We start from the raw sequence: 870 nt of genomic DNA, 5'->3' as shown, positions 1-870 counted from the left end.
GGGTGAGCATGGGGGTGGGGTATGGGGGCTAGTGTACGGGAGATGGTATGAGGGTGGGGTATGAGGGGTGGGGTATGGGGGCTGGGGTATGTCCACATGAGTGCAGGTACCCTGGGAGACCAGAGGCATCAGATCTCCTGAGCTAGAGCCACAAGCTGTTGTGAGCTACACAGCACAGGTGCTGGAACTAAACTTTTGCCTATACATGTTCTTAACTGCTGAGACGTCTCTCTAGCCCCTGGAATTATTTTTGTTTCAGAAGATTTGGTCTGACCAAGATTAAGTTGATGATGCTGTTGCTCCTAGAACAATTCCATATTGAATGGTTCACTTTAATGTGCTTTTACTGTTCCCATCTGCTTTGCTTTGCATGAGGTTAAAGGGTTGCAGTTTCTGGGGGTGGGGGTGGGGTGGGGTATCTTTTCATAGCAACAGCTGTTTGGAATTGCAAGTTCCCCAGCAGAAAGTCCCAGCTCGACTTGCATTTGTTACTGGTGGGTGAGACTGTCCCAGGCCAGCAGCTTGTCCTCCCGGAAGGCAGGCAGTTTATACCAGAGACTTGATTAGTGCTAGGGCAGGACACCTGTGGACTGCTGATGGTGGGTAATGGAGCAAGAAACCCATCTGCCCTTGAGGGTGGTGGCAGGTAAACTTCGGAGAGTTGACTGCCCTCTTTCTCATCTTTTCCATAGCCACTTACCTCAGACTCAAAAAAAAGAGACAATTTTGACATCTTAATTTTAATGTGGGCATTTGACCCAGTGCTTGAGATAAATATAACCCTGTGTAGTACGGAGAAGGTTTAATGGGACATGGTTGGCATTCTTTCTTGATAAAGGCATGGGGAAAAAAGAGGGAGGGAGAGAGGGA

The 870-nt window shown here is 48.5% G+C and overlaps 1 protein-coding gene across 3 annotated transcripts in view; it reads left to right on the top strand.

Moving 5' to 3' along the window:
* Nucleotides 1–443: 443 nt before the first annotated feature.
* Colq (collagen like tail subunit of asymmetric acetylcholinesterase) overlaps nucleotides 444–870 on the top strand; it is a 56,131-nt gene continuing 55,704 nt past the window's right edge. For 2 of the 3 annotated variants that reach the window (XM_031362103.1, XM_031362101.1), the window contains exon 1: nucleotides 444–646. In XM_031362103.1, the coding sequence (XP_031217963.1) occupies nucleotides 607–646 (40 nt within the window). In that variant the 5' untranslated portion in view covers nucleotides 444–606. The remainder of the gene's footprint in view (nucleotides 647–870) is intronic. The other variant, XM_031362104.1, reaches the window with a different exon arrangement.

The sequence above is a fragment of the Mastomys coucha genome, unplaced genomic scaffold (assembly GCF_008632895.1).
Source record: "Mastomys coucha isolate ucsf_1 unplaced genomic scaffold, UCSF_Mcou_1 pScaffold9, whole genome shotgun sequence".
Taxonomy (NCBI): domain Eukaryota; kingdom Metazoa; phylum Chordata; class Mammalia; order Rodentia; family Muridae; genus Mastomys; species Mastomys coucha.
This window is presented reverse-complemented; position numbering and strand designations above follow the sequence as displayed.